This window comes from Pristiophorus japonicus, chromosome 15 (assembly GCF_044704955.1).
Source record: "Pristiophorus japonicus isolate sPriJap1 chromosome 15, sPriJap1.hap1, whole genome shotgun sequence".
Lineage (NCBI taxonomy): Eukaryota > Metazoa > Chordata > Chondrichthyes > Pristiophoridae > Pristiophorus > Pristiophorus japonicus.
This window is the reverse complement of record NC_091991.1, coordinates 128650300-128669035: the sequence shown is the minus strand read 5'-3', so window position 1 is coordinate 128669035 and position 18736 is coordinate 128650300. Positions and strand designations below refer to the sequence as shown.

Sequence of the window (18736 nt, the reverse complement as noted above, 5' to 3'; positions counted from 1 at the left end):
CTCTCCCCGACCTGACCTCCCCCTCCCTCTCCCCGACCTGACCTCCCCCTCCCCCTCCCTCTCCCCGACCTGACCTCCCCCTCCCCCTCCCTCTCCCCGACCTGACCTCCCCCTCCCTCTCCCCGACCTGACCTCCCCCTCCCTCTCCCCGACCTGACCTCCCCCTCCCTCTCCCCGACCTGACCTCCCCCTCCCTCTCCCCGACCTCCCCCTCCCTCTCCCTCTCCCCGACCTGACCTCCCCCTCCCTCTCCCTCTCCCCGACCTGACCTCCCCCTCCCTCTCCCTCTCCCCGACCCCCTCTCCCCGACCTCCCTCTCCCTCTCCCCGACCTCCCCCTTCCCCTCCCCCTCCCTCTCCCCGACCTCCCCCTCCCTCTCCCCGACCTGACCTCCCCCTCCCCCTCCCTCTCCCCGACCTGACCTCCCCCTCCCCCTCCCTCTCCCCGACCTGACCTCCCCCTCCCCCTCCCTCTCCCCGACCTGACCTCCCTCTCCCCGACCTGACCTCCCCGACCTGACCACCCTCTCCCCGACCTGACCTCCCCGACCTGACCTCCCTCTCCCCGACCTGACCTCCCCGACCTGACCTCCCTCTCCCCGACCTGACCTCCCCCTCCCCCTCCCCCTCCCTCTCCCCGACCTGACCTCCCCCTCCCCCTCCCCCTCCCTCTCCCCGACCTGACCTCCCCCTCCCCCTCCCCCTCCCTCTCCCCGACCTGACCTCCCCCTCCCCCTCCCCCTCCCTCTCCCCGACCTGACCTCCCCCTCCCCCTCCCCCTCCCTCTCCCCGACCTGACCTCCCCCTCCCCCTCCCTCTCCCCGACCTGACCTCCCCCTCCCCCTCCCTCTCCCCGACCTGACCTCCCCCTCCTCCTCCCTCTCCCCGACCTGACCTCCCCCTCCCCCTCCCTCTCCCCGACCTGACCTCCCCGTCCCCCTCCCTCTCCCCGACCTGACCTCCCCCTCCCCCTCCCTCTCCCCGACCTGACCTCCCCCTCCCCCTCCCTCTCCCCGACCTGACCTCCCCCTCCCTCTCCCGACTCCCCCCTCCCCCTCCCCTCCCCCTCCCTCTCCCCGACCTCCCCCTCCCCCTCCCCCTCCCTCTCCCCGACCTGACCTCCCCCTCCCCCTCCCTCTCCCCGACCTGACCTCCCCCTCCCCCTCCCCCTCCCCGACCTGACCTCCCCCTCCCCCTCCCCGACCTGACCTCCCCCTCCCCCTCCCCGACCTGACCTCCCCCTCCCCCTCCCTCTCCCCGACCTGACCTCCCCCTCCCTCTCCCCGACCTGACCTCCCCCTCCCCCTCCCCCTCCCTCTCCCCGACCTGACCTCCCCCTCCCCCTCCCCGACCTGACCTCCCCTCCCCCTCCCCCTCCCTCTCCCCGACCTGACCTCCCCCTCCCCCTCCCTCTCCCCGACCTGACCTCCCCCTCCCCCTCCCTCTCCCCGACCTGACCTCCCCCTCCCCCTCCCTCTCCCCGACCTGACCTCCCCCTCCCCCTCCCTCTCCCCGACCTGACCTCCCCCTCCCCCTCCCTCTCCCCGACCTGACCTCCCCCTCCCCCTCCCTCTCCCCGACCTGACCTCCCCCTCCCCTCTCCCCGACCTACCTCCCTCTCCCCGACCTGACCTCCCCCTCCCCCTCCCTCTCCCCGACCTGACCTCCCCCTCCCTCTCCCCGACCTGACCTCCCCCTCCCTCTCCCCGACCTGACCTCCCCCTCCCTCTCCCCGACCTGACCTCCCCCTCCCTCTCCCCGACCTGACCTCCCCCTCCCTCTCCCCGACCTGACCTCCCCCTCCCTCTCCCCGACCTGACCTCCCCCTCCCTCTCCCCGACCTGACCTCCCCCTCCCTCTCCCCGACCTGACCTCCCCCTCCCTCTCCCCGACCTGACCTCCCCCTCCCTCTCCCCGACCTGACCTCCCCTCCCTCTCCCCGACCTGACCTCCCCCTCCCTCTCCCCGACCTGACCTCCCCTCCCTCTCCCCGACCTGACCTCCCCCTCCCTCTCCCCGACCTGACCTCCCCCTCCCTCTCCCCGACCTCCCCCTCCTCTCCCTCTCCCCGACCTGACCTCCCCCTCCCTCTCCCTCTCCCCGACCTGCTGACCTCCCCCTCCCTCTCCCTCTCCCCGACCTCCCCCTCCCCCTCCCTCTCCCTCTCCCCGACCTCCCCCTTCCCCTCCCCCTCCCTCTCCCCGACCTCCCCCTCCCCCTCCCCCTCCCTCTCCCCGACCTGACCTCCCCCTCCCCCTCCCTCTCCCCGACCTGACCTCCCTCTCCCCGACCTGACCTCCCTCTCCCCGACCTGACCTCCCTCTCCCCGACCTGACCTCCCTCTCCCCGACCTGACCTCCCCGACCTGACCTCCCTCTCCCCGACCTGACCTCCCCGACCTGACCTCCCTCTCCCCGACCTGACCTCCCCCTCCCCCTCCCCCTCCCTCTCCCCGACCTGACCTCCCCCTCCCCCTCCCCCTCCCTCTCCCCGACCTGACCTCCCCCTCCCCCTCCCCCTCCCCCTCCCCCTCCCCGACCTGACCTCCCCCTCCCCCTCCCCCTCCCCCTCCCTCTCCCCGACCTGACCTCCCCCTCCCCCTCCCTCTCCCCGACCTGACCTCCCCCTCCCCCTCCCTCTCCCCGACCTGACCTCCCCCTCCCCCTCCCTCTCCCCGACCTGACCTCCCCCTCCCCCTCCCTCTCCCCGACCTGACCTCCCCCTCCCCCTCCCTCTCCCCGACCTGACCTCCCCCTCCCCCTCCCTCTCCCCGACCTGACCTCCCCCTCCCCCTCCCTCTCCCCGACCTGACCTCCCCCTCCCCCTCCCCCTCCCTCTCCCCGACCTGACCTCCCCCTCCCCCTCCCTCTCCCCGACCTCCCCCTCCCCCTCCCCCTCCCCCTCCCCGACCTGACCTCCCCCTCCCCCTCCCCGACCTGACCTCCCCCTCCCCCTCCCTCTCCCCGACCTGACCTCCCCCTCCCCCTCCCCCTCCCTCTCCCCGACCTGACCTCCCCCTCCCCCTCCCTCTCCCCGACCTGACCTCCCCCTCCCCCTCCCTCTCCCCGACCCGACCCAACGCCACCTACCTGTAAATCTGGTGCTGGGGACGGGCCCTGCCCGAAGTCTCTGGCCCGGCCCGTTCAGCCTTCGGTCCCGACGGCAAACCGCTGCCTGAAAGGCCTGCCTGAAGCACTTTCACACAGGTAGGAACATGGTTTATTTAATCTTTTCTTTGCTTAGAAATTTTTGTTCAGGTTGGATTTATTTGTATAATATTTGTATAAGTATAACTAAGGATTTATTGTAGAATTTAATGACTTCCCTTCCCCCCCCCCCCCCCCCCTCGTTCCCGACGCCTAATTTGTAACCTGCGCCTGATTTTTTTAATGTGTAGACAAGGTTTTTTCAAGCGTACAAAAATCTTCACTTACTCCATTCTAAGTTAGTTTGGAGTACGTTTTCACTGTGGAAACTTTGAAATCAGGCGTCAGTGGCCGGACACTCCCCCTTTTGAAAAAAAAATTCTGTTCCAAAGCGAAACTGTTCTACCTGACTAGAACTGCAGAAAACTAAATGTGGAGAATTCCGATTTCTAAGATTCTCCATTCTACACCAGTTGCTCCTAAAAAATCAGGAGCAAATCATGTGGAAACTTGGGGCCGATATTTCATAATTCTGATGTGTTTGCTGTTTATGACTATTGAAAGTTAGCATTTCATAAGAATTATCAATTGTTCTGATACCTGCTCTTCTCTTGTGCTTCAGCAGGGGGCAGCACTGGCATGATTATTGCAAAATGAATAGACATGTCCTAATCACCCCAATTTATAAATTTTAGATGATGGATATTATAATTTGTGTTGAGTTTAGGTTATGCAAATTATTTTTCAGAATATGGGTTGATGATAAATGCAATATTTTTGTTATACTTCTACTTCATTTTGCCATATGTTTTTAATAATGAGATGGGCCCCAATTTTGCCATAAAAATAACATTGAGGCTATAACAGTTATTAAGAGTAAATTGGACAGCAACCTCCGGCGACTGCACATGCGCAGTTAAACGCAGAAATCGGGAAGTTGCTGTCCAAGTTGCCCTGCCCCTCCAGAAGCTTCGCTAGAACAGTATTACTCTCGCCCAGGGACTCGGCATTGAAACACATGAAGGGTATGATAGATACACACTAAACTCCCCAGAAAAAATTAGGGCTTGTCCATTCAAGTGCAAATAAATTTGTAACATCACGATAAGTTTTAATTATTGCCAAACAACCTCTCTGGCACTGAAAATTAACTTACAAATGTGGAATCTCATTCCTTCAGACTTTAATTATTGTTAAAGCATTTTTTTTTACTTTCCGTCTTTTATCTTTCTCTCAATCTCATCTTTATTTACCTGTCTTTGGGCTCAAAATTGGCCCCTGCCGATTTTTGTTGCACTCACCCGAGATGCGCCGAAAATCTTCCTCCGACTTTGGCCGCTGCCCGGCCTCTCCTCGGTGGTGGCGTAGCGTGGCCAGTGGATTGGGGGCGGAGTCAGCGTCCTGGTGCTGAAAACAGTGCCGGGACGTCTGCACATGCACGTTAGTGTGTCCGCATGCGCAGTAGCTCCTCGCCCCCAGCGCGTCCTGCAGCCTGTGAGAGTGACCCGATGCTTGCAGTTGCCGACCCTATCTCTGGGCGAGTGGTCTCTGGTCGTCCCGCCCCTATCCCTGGCCGAGTGGTCAGATGAAGTTAGGACTTCTATTTTTTATTTATTTTTTTATTTGCTTATTACTTTTTGTGCTTTGTTTAGTGCTTTGTAAGTCTTGGTGCTTTAGGTGCAGAACCTCTCCGCTTCCTTCTATTTTTTTTATTATTGAATGCTTATTTTTGTGCTTTATTTAGTGCTTTGTAAATCTTGGCGCTTTAGAATGTACCTACCTGCGCTGATTTCTTAACTTTCCAAGGATTTTCTGTGCGGCTACAAGTGGCCACATACGCTGGCCTAAGTTAGTTTGGAGCAACTATTAGCTGTCCAAAGTGGCTTAAATGGCCAAAACTGGTGTAGGTGACTGGTAACGCCCCCTTTTGAAAAAAACTAAACTAAATTAAAAAAAAATCCTAACTAACTCACTTACACTGGCGCAAATTGAATCTGTAAAATGGGGATTTTTAAGATACTTAGAAAAATCAAGTTGCTCCAAAAATAATAGAGCAACTCCTGGGCAATTTTGGGCCCAATATTTCACTTTCTGTACATGATTTGGCATTGAATTAACTATTCTCACTTCCTGATTCAGACTCTGCATGCATCTAAGGATTTTTCAGTTTGATTGGCTAAGGAGATATACAGTTGCTTGCCCTGTTTAGACAGGTCCCAGATCCCCTGTAGAGGGTGCTGCGCTGTAATGACGTATCTATTCGCAGCAAGTTCCAGTGCAAAAGCTAATAGAAACTCTGTGGACAAGTGTAAGTGTAATGAACGGCTGGCAATGTTCTTTTGCTTTTGACCGCAAAATCGGAGCCATTATTATTGTACAGATAAATACTTACCTAGACATTATTGCAAGGTTGTACTACCTTTGCTTGATGATATTTACATTGAAATGGCTTTTCCATGGAGCCTGGTGCTTACCCATTTTGGACAAGCCAAGGAATTGTCAGCAAAGCAGAACCTGTTGTAGCATTGGTGACTATGGCCCCAAGTTTCCACACGTGGCAAAACAGGCACCCCTCCGAGCTGGGCGCCTGTTTTTCGCGCCGAAGACGGCGCCTGAAAAAAAACGCACTATTCTCGAGCGCTTTGCAGCTCGATGTCAGCTTGGCATGGCACCCAGGAGGCGGAGCCTACCACTCGCGCCGATTTTGTAAGTAGGAGGGGGTGGGTACCTTTTAAATGAGTTTTTTTCGTGCCGGCAACCCTGCGCGTGCGCGTTGGAGCGTTCGCGCACGCGCAGTGTGAAGGAAACATTGGCACTTGGCCATTTTTGTAGTTCTTTGTAGCTGTTCAATTTTTAAAATTTTTTAATAAAACCACATTGCCCTTCCATGATCCGCACTGAGGCTTTTTGTAGCAGTGAGAAGGCTGCAGGAAGCCTCAGAAGTTGAGGCAGCCATTTCCCGACGGGCCCGACCGACGGCAGGGGGGCCTCCCACCCCCCCCCCCCCCTGCCGTCGGGAATGGCTGCCTCAACTTCTGAGGCTTCCTGCAGCCTTCTCACTGACGACTCCCCCCCCCCCCCCCCCCAGCCGTCAGGAACGGCTGCCTCCTCACTGCCTTCCCCCCCCTCCCCCCCCCCCCCCCCCCCTGCCGTCGGGAACGGCTGCCTCAACTTGAGGCTTCCTGCAGCCTTCTCCCTGCCTGCAGCACTTTCACACAGGTAGGAACATGGTTTATTTAATCTTTTCTTTGCTTATAAATTTTTATTCAGGTTGGAATTATTTGTATAATATTTGTATAAGTATAACTAAGGATTTATTGTAGAATGTAATGACTTCCCTTCCCCCCCACCTCCCCCCACCTCGTTCTGGACGCCTAATTTGTAACCTGCGCCTGATTTTTTAATGTGTAGCCAAGGTTTTTTCAGGCCTACAAAAATCTTCACTTGCTCCATTCTAAGTTAGTTTGGAGTACATTTTCACTGTGGAAACTTTCAAATCAGGCGTCAGTGGCCGGACACGCCCCCTTTTGGAAAAAAAATTTCTGTTCTAAAGTGAAACTGTTCTACATGACTAGAACTGCAGAAAACTTAAATGTGGAGAATTGCGATTTCTAAGATACTCCGTTCTCCACCAGTTGCTCCTAAAAGTCAGGAGCAAATCATGTGGAAACTTGGGGCTCATATGTTAGATCTGTTTTCAAGATTATGATTCCGCTTTAGCCTGTGGCTAAATACATTTAATAAATAGGCTGAATAAAATAGTTGCCTTTTTGTAATAACATTTCTTGTGTGTGTCTACATCATGACCGTCGAATCTGTCAATTTTCTGAATTGGAGTTTTAAGTCTGCATTTTATTCCACACTAATTTGTTACTTTCTACTTGAATATACTTGTTTATCATCATATTATCAAAATCTTCCTGCCCAAATGTCCATTTTCTCCCATCACTTTCCACCAAACACACTCTCTGTAATCTTCCAGCAAAAAAAAATTATACAGCTGCCCTGACGCTTCCTCATGTAGCTTTGACATAGCCTGCAAATCGCACAACAAGCATGTTGACATTTTTAAAAAATTTGACAAACTTGGCTTCAACAACCTGGAGCGCAAGTGACCTTATTCAGGGTTGAAGGAGAGAGAGATTCTGTTGAGCAAAATGAGAGGTACTTTTTTTTATGGGGGGCAAGAGAGATTGAGAGATACACAAACGCTAGTGAGAGAAGAAGTCATTTTTTTGGAGGAAGAGAATGAGAACCCTTATCAAGAAGAGGGATGTTTTCTGTGGCTCTTTTGGGAATACTTGGAACAGTTGATGTTGGGGCATGTGCAGTTTCTTAGTCACTGAGCAATGTAATGGGAGATCCACCAATTCTCACTAACTTGGTTATTTCAATTTGTCAATAATATACTGTTGAAATTCCTCTTAATGGGAATTCTCTTTCTTTATAGTTAAGTCCTACTAATGTTACTATTTGATTGCTGTGAATATTTTTTAATTGTATAGAAATAAAATTATCTAGCTTTTCATTAAAAGAAGAATTTAACCCTACCTCCCAATTTCTTAACAAGCACCACAGCAATGCATGTTTGGTAAAGAGGCAACTATATGATTCCATCATCCAGCTAGGCATTCAACTGCTTGACCTGTCTTATCTTTACTCCTGCTCCTAGTCTGTGCCTAGCTGCTTCTTGGTATTTCCCTAATGAAAGGTCTGAAGTTGTGAGGTTGTCGAGCGAGGAATTGTAGGTGCCACTGGCACAACTCATTGGTGCTGTACTAAACTGCATGTGTTGCCCTAGTTTCTGCTATTTATAAGAAAATGCAATTTTCATCATACTTCAGACAGCAGTTTGTCACTGTTTGAAAGTAGGTTGGCTGATCACAAAACTGTAACAAATCAAACACAACTATGAATTGCAAATAAAATCCTGATTATATCATTTCTTCTGGGTTGAAACACTAAGCTTGATTAGCTGATTAGTTGTGGTATGTGCTGGTAATTTTGTTTTTGCTTATTAAGTGTTTATCCATTTTAGCAGGCAATAAAACACAGTTATGCAATAATATCACAAAGCATAGGTTGAAATGTTCTCAAAATAAAGAGCATAGTTCCCTTTTTAAAATCTACAGATTGAAGGTGCAATAAAATTAATATAAGCCAAAGATTCGTTGTTATATAATGGAAAGCCCTCAAGTAATTGCAATACGCTGCAGACAATTACAGTGAATGTTTGTATATTAAAGCAGCTTTCTTATACTTTACTGGCTATGCAATTTTTAGGTGAAAATCAGCTTTTTTTAAAAAAAAAGCTGACCATAGAGGAGTAATTTAATCTGAAAAAGTGCAAGTTATGTTGATTTAGATATTTTAAGCCTAACTTTACAATTACAGCTATTTTTACATTGTTTTAGTATGTGTCAGCACATGATAATTTGACACTAGTTTATCATGTTGTTCTCCTAGTTTACAGACTTGGGGCTGGATTTTCAGCTTTTGAGATTTCTGGGTGGTAATGGCGGTGCGCCGGTAGTGATACCGGCTGGAAAAAATTTGTGCCCTCATCTGCAAAATTTAGCAAAAAATGAAGTTCCAATATCGGGCGCAAAATCAGGCGTTGCACAAGGAAGTTTTTGCGCCCAGCCGAAAATCGCGGCATTAAAAAACAGTTTTGTTATTTTAAGGAATTTCATTGCTGCTCAGTGCCCTGCAACATAATGTTGTATATTGTATGGTTTCATTTTGGTGGAGGGAGTTTTTGTTACATTGTTGCAGTAAAATTTATGATTCATCTTTTGCCATTGGTGTTTTGTGTATCATTCCAACATTCACCGGAGGTGTTCCTTTATGGAGGCAAATAGCGTGTCCAGTTTTAGCTCCATCCCTCAGCTTCCTCCATTTAGGAGAACTGGCACTGTGCGATTCTTAGTCCGGCAACATCTCCACGCTGCCTTCCCCGTGGATGGGGTGGCTATCCAATGGGGTCCTCGCCAGGCTCCTTTTCGTCCTCCTCTCTTCCTCCGGTGGCCTGCAATCCCCACTGGCAATGCCTGCCCCTCATGATGGCCAGGTTTAGCAACATGCAGCACACCATCATGAATTTGGATACCTGTTGAGGGGAGTATTGAAGGCTGCCTCCAGGTCCAGCTATCTGTCTGCCTGTAGGAGATGGCATATCTCTATCAGCACTTCCTTTTGGAAGCACAGCCTTCTCACATACTGCTCCTCAGAGAGCTGGAGGTATGAGTGTTGGTGCCTGTAAACCCGTGGGGGGGTAAGCGAACTATGCTCCCCAGATGTCTTCGGCCTCTCCTCATCTGTGGGCCAACATGACCAAGAGCCCTTCTAGCTTGATGTCACCTGGCAATAGCATGGGGCATGAGACACCGTTGAACTAGTAATGCCCCTATTAAATTCTCTCTCTCTGAAGTTGTAAGAGCACTGTAATGGCAGTTAAGTGTCGTTTGCAAGTCAGAGCTTTACGCAGCGTGATGTGCGCAACCTTTGCAGTCAGTGTAACCTGCGATGTAGGAGCCTCATCCCTCCATTTAAATACACTGCCAATACCACCTGCTGCACCCTGGGAACGTTTGGTTTTTCAGACGTTTCCTAGGGCTTGCATTATGAGGCGTTGGAGCCGAACTTTGCATCCATGGCAGTAGTGAAGCATTGCACAACGATTGATGTCGTGATCTCCATGAAACTAGACGGCGGGGCGGTAAGTTTATGCACCGCTGCAAACCATGAGCTGAATTTGCCGGCTGGGCGGTAAAAGCTGGACACCTGCCGTTATGCCTAGAAACACCATTTACTGTCCCAGTGGGGTGCAAACTGAGGCACAACCGAGCCGAAAATCCAGCCAAATAGAATTGCTTTCTCTTTTGTAATTTCAACTTTTTTTTTTAGAAACCATACACAATTTGAGATTAACGATGGTCTCTACTGCAGTGGTATAAATTTATTTCAGAGTTTGCTAATGGTGGCAGCAGTTGCTCTAGTTATTTTTACTTGTCCTTCTGAGAACTAAATTTCATTTTCATTCTTAATTGATATCCTTCTTTCTTACACCAGGGGTCCCAGAAAGAGCTTTTAAACTTGACCCAGCAGGATTATATAAACCGGATTGAAGAACTGAATCAGTCCCTGAAGGATGCATGGGCTACAGATCAAAAAGTGAAAGCACTAAAAATAGTTATTCAGGTCAGCTTTAAACTACAAATGAAAAGTGTCATTTTCCTGGCTCATGTACTCAAACTAAACATGTACTTATTGTTCTGGCTAATGGGGCTGCTACCCAGAGTGTGGCTAATGATGCAATAAAGCACCTTTTCCTGTTTGGTCAGCTGGCATTGCATCAACCCACTCTTGGTTCCTGCTGTGTAGTCTGCTTTTCACGTATATAACAAAATGCATATAAATATTCAAAAGCAATCCAAAATATTAGCATGGCACAGCAATCTCCTGTTTGTTCTCCACATGTCATGGCAGTTCTGAGATCAGGAGCTTAGCACCTGAAGGATCCGACATATCAGCCCTATTTTGCTACATGGCACAGCTCCAGTGCACCATATTGCTGAACTGAATACTTGTGATCTAGAATGCTTACAGAAGGAAGATATTTGGCTCACCGTGCCTGTGCCAGCTCTTTGGTAGAGCTATCCAATTAGTCCCAGTCCCCTGCTCTTTCCCCATAGCCCAGATCACAACAGCTCTGTATTTTTTAAAAAAGTTTTCTCATGTTGCCTCTGTTTCACTTGCCAATCACCTTAAATCTGTGTCTTCTGGTTTCCGATTCTTCTGCCACTGGAAACAGTTTCTCCTTATTTACTATATCAAAACCATTCCTAATTTTGAACATCTCTATCAGATCTCCTCTTGACCTTCTCTGTTCTAAGGAGAACAACCCCGGTTTCTCCAGTCTCTCATCCCTGTTACCATTCTAGTAAATCATAGCTATTCTAAACCTAATGATACTGTGATCACTGTTCCCCAAATGCTCCCCCACTGAAACATGCTCCACTTGCCCCTTTTCATTCCCCAGAACTAGATTTAGCATTGCTTCCTTTCTCATTGGGCTGGAAAAACACTGATTAAGAAAGTTCTCGTACACATTTCAGGAATTCCTCCCCCCTTTGCCCTTTACACTGTTACTATCCCAGTCTATATTGGGATAATTGAAAGTCCCCATTGTCACTATATAGTTGCCTTTAAATTTACTTCTCTACCTCCTTCCCACTATTTGTTGGCCTATAAGTATACACCCAGTAGTATAATAGCTCCTCTATTCCTCAATTCTAAATAAATAGATTCTGTCTTTGACCCCTCAACTACATCATCCCTTTCCAATGCTATAATAGTTTATTTGATCAACACTGCCATCCCCTCCTTTCTTTCCTTCCTTAGCTTTCCTGAATACCTGGTAGCCAGGAATATTAAGTTCCCAATCCTCCCCTTCTTTGAGCCAGGTCTTTGTTACTGTCTCGTGGGAATTTTTACCTACAGCTCACTAACCTTTTTTTTAAAAAAATCACGCTATGTGTATTTACAAACATGCACTCCAAACTCACCTTGGATTGCCTCACATTTGTCCCCAGTTTGATCCCTGTAATTTCTGAACTATTCTTTACTCTAGTGCTGTTTTCATTCCTAATCCTCTCTGCATCTCTTTAATGTTTCATCCTGGTGCCCATTCCGCAACCAAATTAGTTAACCCCTCACCCCCAGCACTAGTTAATCTGCCAGTCAGGACATTCATCTCTGCTCCGTTGAGGTGCAGCCCATCCATCTTGAACAGATCCCTCTTGCCCCAGAACTGGACACTATGCCCCTGGAACCTGAAGCCTGAAGCCCGAAGCCCTCTCTCCTGCACTATTTCTCGCCCATGCCCATGCATCGGAGATGATACCAGTAGTCCTGCCATTTAACTTCCTCCCGAGCTCCTGAAACTCTTGGCTGCAGGACCGCAACCTTTTTCCTTCCTATTGGTTCCCACATGGACCACAACTTCCAGCTAGTCCCTTTCTCCTCTCAAAATGCTCTGCACCCTCTCAATGATGACCATAATATGTGATATATTGTACACTGTTTTTCCAGTATTTTATCTTTTTAAAATATAATCATATAAACATTTTGGGCTAGAATTTCGTAATGGCCTGCCAGGGCTTGATTGCCACCCAAAAGACCACTAAGATTCCCAAGATTATCGCCGGCGAACCCCACCCCCAAAATTAAGAAGTCCGCCGAAAAACATGGGCGTTGCATCCCCAATCTGGGCGAAAAAGTGACATTTAAGGTCGATTGGGCTGTTCCGAATGAAAATGGGCGATAAATTTTTTTTTAAATCATGAAAAATTTACCCCGAGGCTGCAGATTGGGGCCTAGCAGCAGAAAAACACTAAATAATTTATCAAAAAACCATCACATTAAAAAAAATCAAAAATATATTCTCAAGACCCTTTTAAACTAAATCACCACAACAGAATTTTAAAATAATGAGTAAAAAAAAAAACAATTACTAACCATTTACCTACCACCCAGCTCCGCTGATCCTCGTGGGCATTTTTTTTCCATACTTACGGGTCACCACTGAGCCAAATATCCCGCCAGGGCGATCTGAGGGCGGTGCACGCTGGCGGTCCGCTCCCCAGCGATACCTTGAACTCGCTGGCGTAACTCGGGTAGAGAATTTTTCGCTCATCTGATTATCGCCCACAATGGCCAATACCGTCCAGAAACCAGGCAGTAAGCCATTGGAAATTCTAGCCCTTTTACCTTCAGTATAAACCAGTTTAATCTTTTGATTTTTACTTGGTAGATACATCTGTAGACTGTACTCTTTTATCCAGTATTTTATTAATATTGAACTTTGTCCTGTTTACAGTGTTCAAAGCTGCTCTCCGATACCAGTGTGATCCAGTTTTACCCAAGCAAATTTGTTTTGATCACTGATATTTTGGATACTTTCGGTAAGGTATTCCTCCTCCTGCGAAGGTGTTCCTTTTTGATATTGCTAGGCCACATGTAAGTTTTAAAAGGAGAAGCAAAGGAATATTTTACATACATTGCAGTGATTGGTGCTACTTGAAGGGTGCCAGAACTCTTAATTTATTTGCTGTCCACAAGGAGGGAGAAAAGAAGAGGAAGAAAGTTCTATCTGCAGACTAGAACAGTGAAGAAATTGAGTTGATTCATACTGAACTTTATCAGTAAATAACAATTACTTGTGGTTCAGAAAATAGCCCACAATAACCTTATCTGGAGTCTTCACTGAAAAATGCAACATCTTTTATGGAGTGCGGCAGTTTATGTTTGCAGTAGGGGATTTTTTTTTTTGAAGGTGAATATTGACTTTCAATATTGATCGTCACTTTCAGCAGAAAATAGATTAAAATAAAATATCTGTGTACATACAAAATTATATCTTTTTAAAATGATTTGAATCAAGTGATTTGATGACTGATATAAACCAGTTAAATTCTCAGATTTTAAGCATCACCTCAATGTCTAAGATTACAACCTCATAATCGCTTCAGGGTATCCATGATTCTGCATAGAAATTTTAAAATTAAGCAGAATAGTAATGTGAAAAGTTATTGGCTCTAAAATTCCAGCCTCCCCGGGTCCGTACGGAGTGTGTACGGACCCGGGAACGCATCGGAAAAGCCAGTTTTCGATGCGCTGCGCTGAAACCGGCTTTTCTGATCTGTCAAGTTTCTGGCTTGACAGATGGCCACATCTCGGGGAGAAGGACATTCCCACGGCAGAGATTGGGCTATTTGCCCATCTCTTACCCTGCGAATGTCCTTAAAACTCTTGCTTTTACCAGCGTAAGAGTTTGAAAACATAGCAAAAACATATTAAAATAAAATTTAAAAATACCTATTTGTTAAAAACCCTGCCCACTCTGGTAATTTTATTTTAAACCATAATTAAAACGTTTTTTTAAAAATCGGCACATTTTCTTTTTCAAAAACGTTTCTATCAACTTTAATTTCTATAATGTATTTATGTGAGGTTTTTTTAAATGTTTTATGTAGTGTTTGGAGGTGTTTCTCAATCATCGTGATAGGAGTTTTGGACCTACGAAACTCCTATTACTATGAATGAGAAAATACTTTACCGCGATTGGGTGTTCAGGCCCATGTGACTCCTACGGATGTCCCAACGTGAACGCGCTCCATTGCGCAAAAAGGGGAGGCCTCGAGTCCGGGATCTCTGGTGAGTGTTCGACCAAAAGATAAGTGCGCGTCTTTTCTCCTCTTTTTAGTCGAACGCCCGCGGGAAGAAGAAACTGGGATTTTGGGGCCATCAGTGGTGAAAGTGTACTTGGAAATATTACTGTACATCTGATCAATATTTATGTTAGTTTTGCCTTTCACCTTCATCCCTTTTTGTTATTTAATCCCTCCTGCTTTCCACCCTATCACAGATCATACATTTTGTTATTTCCTCTCTTTCCCCCTCCCTTTTCCCTGCCTCTGCACCTACTTAAAATCTGTTACATCTCTAACTTTTTTCAGTTCTGGCAAAATGTCATCGACCTGAAACATTAACTCTGTTTCTCTCTCCACAGATGCTGTCTGACCCGCTGAGTATTTCCAGCATTTTCTGTTTTTTTTCAGATTTCCAGCATCCGCAGTATTTTGCTTTTGTTTATTATAGTTATCTTTCAGTATGAATAGTTAAACACTGACAGCTAGCTTTGCATTCACAGTGCACGATTATCATCAGTGCAAAGGGATTTTGGTTTCACATCAATGCTAAGCTTGTAGAGTATAAGGCGGGTGTCTAGGCCTGAACTGACTGAAGCAAAATGGAGTGAGACTGCCTCCTCCAGGGAGTCTCCCTTGTCTTCATTCCGATGTCCAGTTGAACTCAAGAATCTGGATTCAGGCTGCATTTTGTGTATGGAACGGAACATCATACTCCAGATGGGAATCTGATCATACAACTAAAGCCTCATTTACTTTTTTGTATTCCAACCCCCTTGAGATAAAGGCCAACATTTCATGAATCTTTTTAATTACTTTGTGTATCTGTGTACATTGAACTCCATCTACCATTGTATTGCCCACTCATCTAGTCTATCTCTGACCCTTTGTAACTTCCTGCTCCCATCTACACAACTTACTGTGATTCCTAACATCGTGTCATCTACAAACTCGGAAGTACAACTCTCTCTCCCTTCATCCGAGTCATTAATATATATGGTGAAAAGCTGAGCTCTCAATCCCTGGGGAACACCACTTGGCACATCCCGCCAATTGGAGAAAATGTCCTTTATCGCTATTCTCTGTTCCCCACCCCTCAACCAATTTCCAACCATTTTAACCCTTATTTCCTGTCCCGTACACTTTCCAACTAAATATTTATGTCCCCTTTTAAACAATTCAAGTGAATTTGAATCTATGGCCTTTTGGAAGAGGTGCATTTCAGTCTGCAATCTCTCAACCATTTGTGTGAAATATTCATGCAAAAAAAAATTTAATTAATCCATTTTTGATTTGTTTTTGATTACAGGTAAACTAGTGTATGAGCGAATTTTGTCCATGTGTGCGAGTAGTCGAATTTCCCTCCCTGGAGTCTCAGTGCCAGGTAATTTTAATACAGGAATTAAATGTTCAGAGAATTTAAAAACCAATAAACAATATTAAATGTTTGAAAGTGAACCCAATAAGAACCATTAACGTAACAGAATTATTGCATTTAAACGATGCAACAGGAAATGGATATTTTAGTTCTGAGTTTAATACTGGTAATTATACCTACAGCAGTGACTTTCCCAAGGGAGATTGTGCGAAAACCTTAAGTGACCTAGTTGTTGGAAAAACACTTTTTTATAATATAATAGATATGTATGTATTTTAGCATTGTTATTTTCCTTCATAATGTCACTAACCTTTTTAATAATCAGTATTGTATTTGTAATGCAGATAGCTTTGGTCCAGATGAAGTGAACGAAACTGCGAAAGAAACCTGTCTGAACTGGTTCTTCAAGATTGCCTCAATCAGGGAGCTCATTTCCAGATTGTATCCTTACACACATTAATTAATATGCGGGTCAGGATGGCCAAAATGTAAGATACAGCCATCTACGAATAGGAACATTGCAATGGTGTAGTTGAAGAAATTAATGGGAGAAGTACTTTAGAACACTTCCTCTTTGTTGTTTGAGTTCCTCTGGTAGATACTGACTAGCAGACCACTTGCAATCCTTTCAGTTGAGGAGAAGGGGAATGAAGAAATATTTAATGTTTCTTGTAATCCTTTCAAGGGATTTTTTGTTGTATTTTACTTGCTAATCAATTAAGACATTTCCCATACAACATGATTAAATTTGCCATCTATCCTAGATTATCTAGGAGTCTCCAGGAATGCAGAGAAGATTGGCTCAATGACTTTCCCCCACCTCGCCGTCAGAGAGCCAGGCCCCCGCTTAGGGGTGAGCGAAAGCCCAAGGCTCTTGGGGGTGGCGGGGTAAGGGAGATTGGGGAATGGGGGTTTAGGGGAGAGAGGGAGACTGAAGTATAAGGATTTGGTGGAGAGACTGGGGAATGGGGGCTTGTCAGGGGACAGGGAGACTGGGGAATGGGGCTCGGGGAGAGAGGGCGACTGGGGGATGGGGGCTTGGAGAGAAGTAGACTGGGGAATGGAGGCTCGGGAGAGAGATGGGGACTCTGGGAGAGAGACCGAGGAATGGGGGTTTGGGGGATGATGGAGAAAGAGGAAGACGCGAATGGAAGCATGAGGGGAAAGGGAGACTGAGAATGGTGGATTTGACGGAGGGAAAATAGGGAATGGGGGCTGGGGAGAAAGAGTGAGACCTGGTCGCTGGTGGACGTAGTCTATAGGCTCCCCTAACAGTAGCTACATTGTTGGACGGAGTATAAATCAAGAAATAATGGAGGCTTATAAGAAAGGAACGGCAATATCATGGGCGATTTTAACCTTCATATTGATTGAACAAAGCAAATTGGCCAGGGTAGCCTTGAGGAAGAGTTCATAGAGTGTATCCGGAATAGTTCTGTATCCGGAATAGTTTCCTTGAACAGTATGTTCCTGCAACAATCAGGGAGCAGGCTATCTTAGATCTGGTACTGTATAATGAGACAGGATTAATAAACTATCTCATAGTAAAGGATCCTCTAGGAATGAGTGACCAGAACATGGTTGAATTTCAAATTCAGTTGGAGAGTGAGAAAGTTGGATCTCAAACCAGTGTCCTAAGCTTAAATAAAGGAGACTACAAAAGTATGAGGGCAGAGTTGGCTAAAGTGGACTGGGAAAATAGATTAAGGTATGGGACGGTTGATGAGCAGTGGCAGACATTTAAAGAGATATCTCATAACTCTCAACAAAAATATATCCCAATGAGAAGGAAAGGCTGTAAGAGAAGGGATAACCATCCGTGGCTAACTAAGGAAATAAGGGATGGCATCAAATGGAAAATAAGGACCTACAATGTGGCCAAAACGAGTGGGAGGCCAGAGGATTGGGAAACTTTTAAAAGCCAGCAAAGAACAACTAAAAACATAATAGAGAGGGAAGATAGATTATGAAAGTAAACTCGCACAAAATATAAATAGATAGTAAGAGTTTCTACAGGTACATAAAAAGAAAAAGTGTGGCTAAAGTAAATGATGGTCCCCTAGAGGATGAGACTGGGGAATTAATAATGGAGAACAGGGAAATGGCAGTGATGTTGAACAAATATTTTGTATTGGCCTTCACGGTAGAAGACTCTTTAAAAACATCCCAATAGTGGATAATCAAGGGGCTATAGGGAGGGAGGAACTTAATACAATCACTATCACTAATGAAGTAGTACTTGATAAAATAATGGGACTAAAGGCGAACAAGTCCCCTGGACGTGATGGTTTACATCCAAGGGTCTTAAAAGAAATGGTTGCAGAGATAGTGGATGCATTGGTTGTAATCTACCAAAATTCCCTGGATTCTGGGGCGGTCCCAACGGGTTGGAAAACCACAAATGTAACGCCCCTATTTTTTAAAAAAAGGAGGCAGACAAAAAGCAGAAAACTAGACCAGTTAGCCTAACATCTGTCGTTGGGAAAATGCTAAAGTCCATTATTAAGGAAGCAGTAACGGGACATTTGGAAAAGCATAATTCAATCAAGCAGAGTCAGCATGGTTTTATGAAAGGGAAATCATGTTTGATAAATTTGCTGGAGATCTTTGAGGCTGTAACGAAGATAAGGGGGAACCAGTGGATGGGGTATATTTGGATTTCCAGAAGGCATTCGATAACATAGAAACATAGAAAATAGGTGCAGGAGTAGGCCATTTGGCCCTTCGAACCTGCACCACCATTCAATAAGATCATGGCTGATCATTCACCTTCGTACCCCTTTCCTGCTTTCTCTCCATACCCCTTGATCCCTTTAGCTGTCAGGGCCATATCTAACTCCCTCTTGAATATATCTAACGAACTGGCATCAACAACTCTCTACGTCGAGAATTCCAGAGGCTAACAACTCTGAGTGAAGATGTTTCTCCTCATCTCAGTCCTAAATGGCTTACCCATTATCCTTAGACTGTAACCCCTGATTCTGGACTTCCCCAACATCGGGC

General features: G+C 47.1%; 1 protein-coding gene across 1 annotated transcript in view; it reads left to right on the top strand.

Moving 5' to 3' along the window:
- Positions 1 to 18736, top strand: part of vps35l (VPS35 endosomal protein sorting factor like) — a 164894-nt gene that overhangs the window by 28127 nt on the left and 118031 nt on the right. The window contains exons 7-10 of the mRNA XM_070900915.1: positions 10217 to 10345; positions 13026 to 13110; positions 15665 to 15739; positions 16078 to 16174. Of these exons, the coding sequence (XP_070757016.1) occupies positions 10217 to 10345; positions 13026 to 13110; positions 15665 to 15739; positions 16078 to 16174 (386 nt within the window). The remainder of the gene's footprint in view (positions 1 to 10216; positions 10346 to 13025; positions 13111 to 15664; positions 15740 to 16077; positions 16175 to 18736) is intronic.